The sequence below is a fragment of the Sinocyclocheilus grahami genome, unplaced genomic scaffold (genome assembly GCF_001515645.1).
Source record: "Sinocyclocheilus grahami isolate Dianchi unplaced genomic scaffold, SAMN03320097.WGS_v1.1 scaffold11672.1, whole genome shotgun sequence".
Taxonomy (NCBI): domain Eukaryota; kingdom Metazoa; phylum Chordata; class Actinopteri; order Cypriniformes; family Cyprinidae; genus Sinocyclocheilus; species Sinocyclocheilus grahami.
This window is the reverse complement of record NW_015513967.1, coordinates 3,183-3,927: the sequence shown is the minus strand read 5'-3', so window position 1 is coordinate 3,927 and position 745 is coordinate 3,183. Positions and strand designations below refer to the sequence as shown.

Below are 745 nucleotides of genomic sequence, written 5' to 3'. Positions count from 1 at the left end.
TATATATATATATTATCTTTAAGAAATGTGCTCATATAGCCTATTTTTTTCATAATCTTATTTTTTGATTTACTTCCTATTTCCTCTGACTTTCTATAATAGCTGCTATTTCTCAAATCATTCTATTGTTAAATTTTCCAAAGTTGATGTCTGTAGGAGCCGCTTCTCGTACGTTCTTGATCAGCAGTGGGTAGCGTGTGATTCTCTGCATGGGTTTCAGAAGGAAGCTGGACAGTGGCATTCCTTTACAGCGGTAATTACTGGCGATTTTCTATGAAGAAGATAAAGACACAATGAAGAGAAGGAAAAGAGTCTAAATAATGTCTTATCGCTATCAACAGTGAATTCATCCACGGTATTCCACGAGAGAGTAGAAATCAACAGCACCATCCTGTGGACTACTGTGAAAAATGTACAACTGGTTTTTCTTCAGTACACCGATCAAGCAGCAAAACAACACTAGACCAAAATTATTTATTGTAAAAAAAAGTTTACTGTGCACTGTTATACTATTCACTGTTTAATACAGTCTAGGGTTAACGCTATACCTGTCTGAAAGCAGTAGAATGTAAAAACATGTGCTGTTTTCTGTTACAAGAAAGTACTGCACACCATTTACCTTCAGGAAGAGTTTGAAGTCAGGTGATTTGTCTGTTTTCTGCTGCAGCAGGGCCGCAGCATTGAGCTGGCAGCTGCAGAAGCGAATGTAGGCCTGCATGTGAGAGAGCTCTGAGGACAGAATATC

General features: G+C 38.1%; 1 protein-coding gene across 1 annotated transcript in view; it reads right to left on the bottom strand.

The window, feature by feature from the left end:
- The window catches only part of LOC107578721 (intersectin-2-like), a gene marked incomplete at its 5' end in the record, with an annotated part of 2,391 nt that extends 1,649 nt beyond the window's left edge, over window positions 1-742 (bottom strand). Inside the window, 2 exons of the mRNA XM_016264648.1 lie at window positions 173-271; window positions 620-742. Coding sequence (XP_016120134.1) covers window positions 173-271; window positions 620-742 — 222 coding nt within the window. The remainder of the gene's footprint in view (window positions 1-172; window positions 272-619) is intronic.
- Window positions 743-745: the final 3 nt, after the last annotated feature.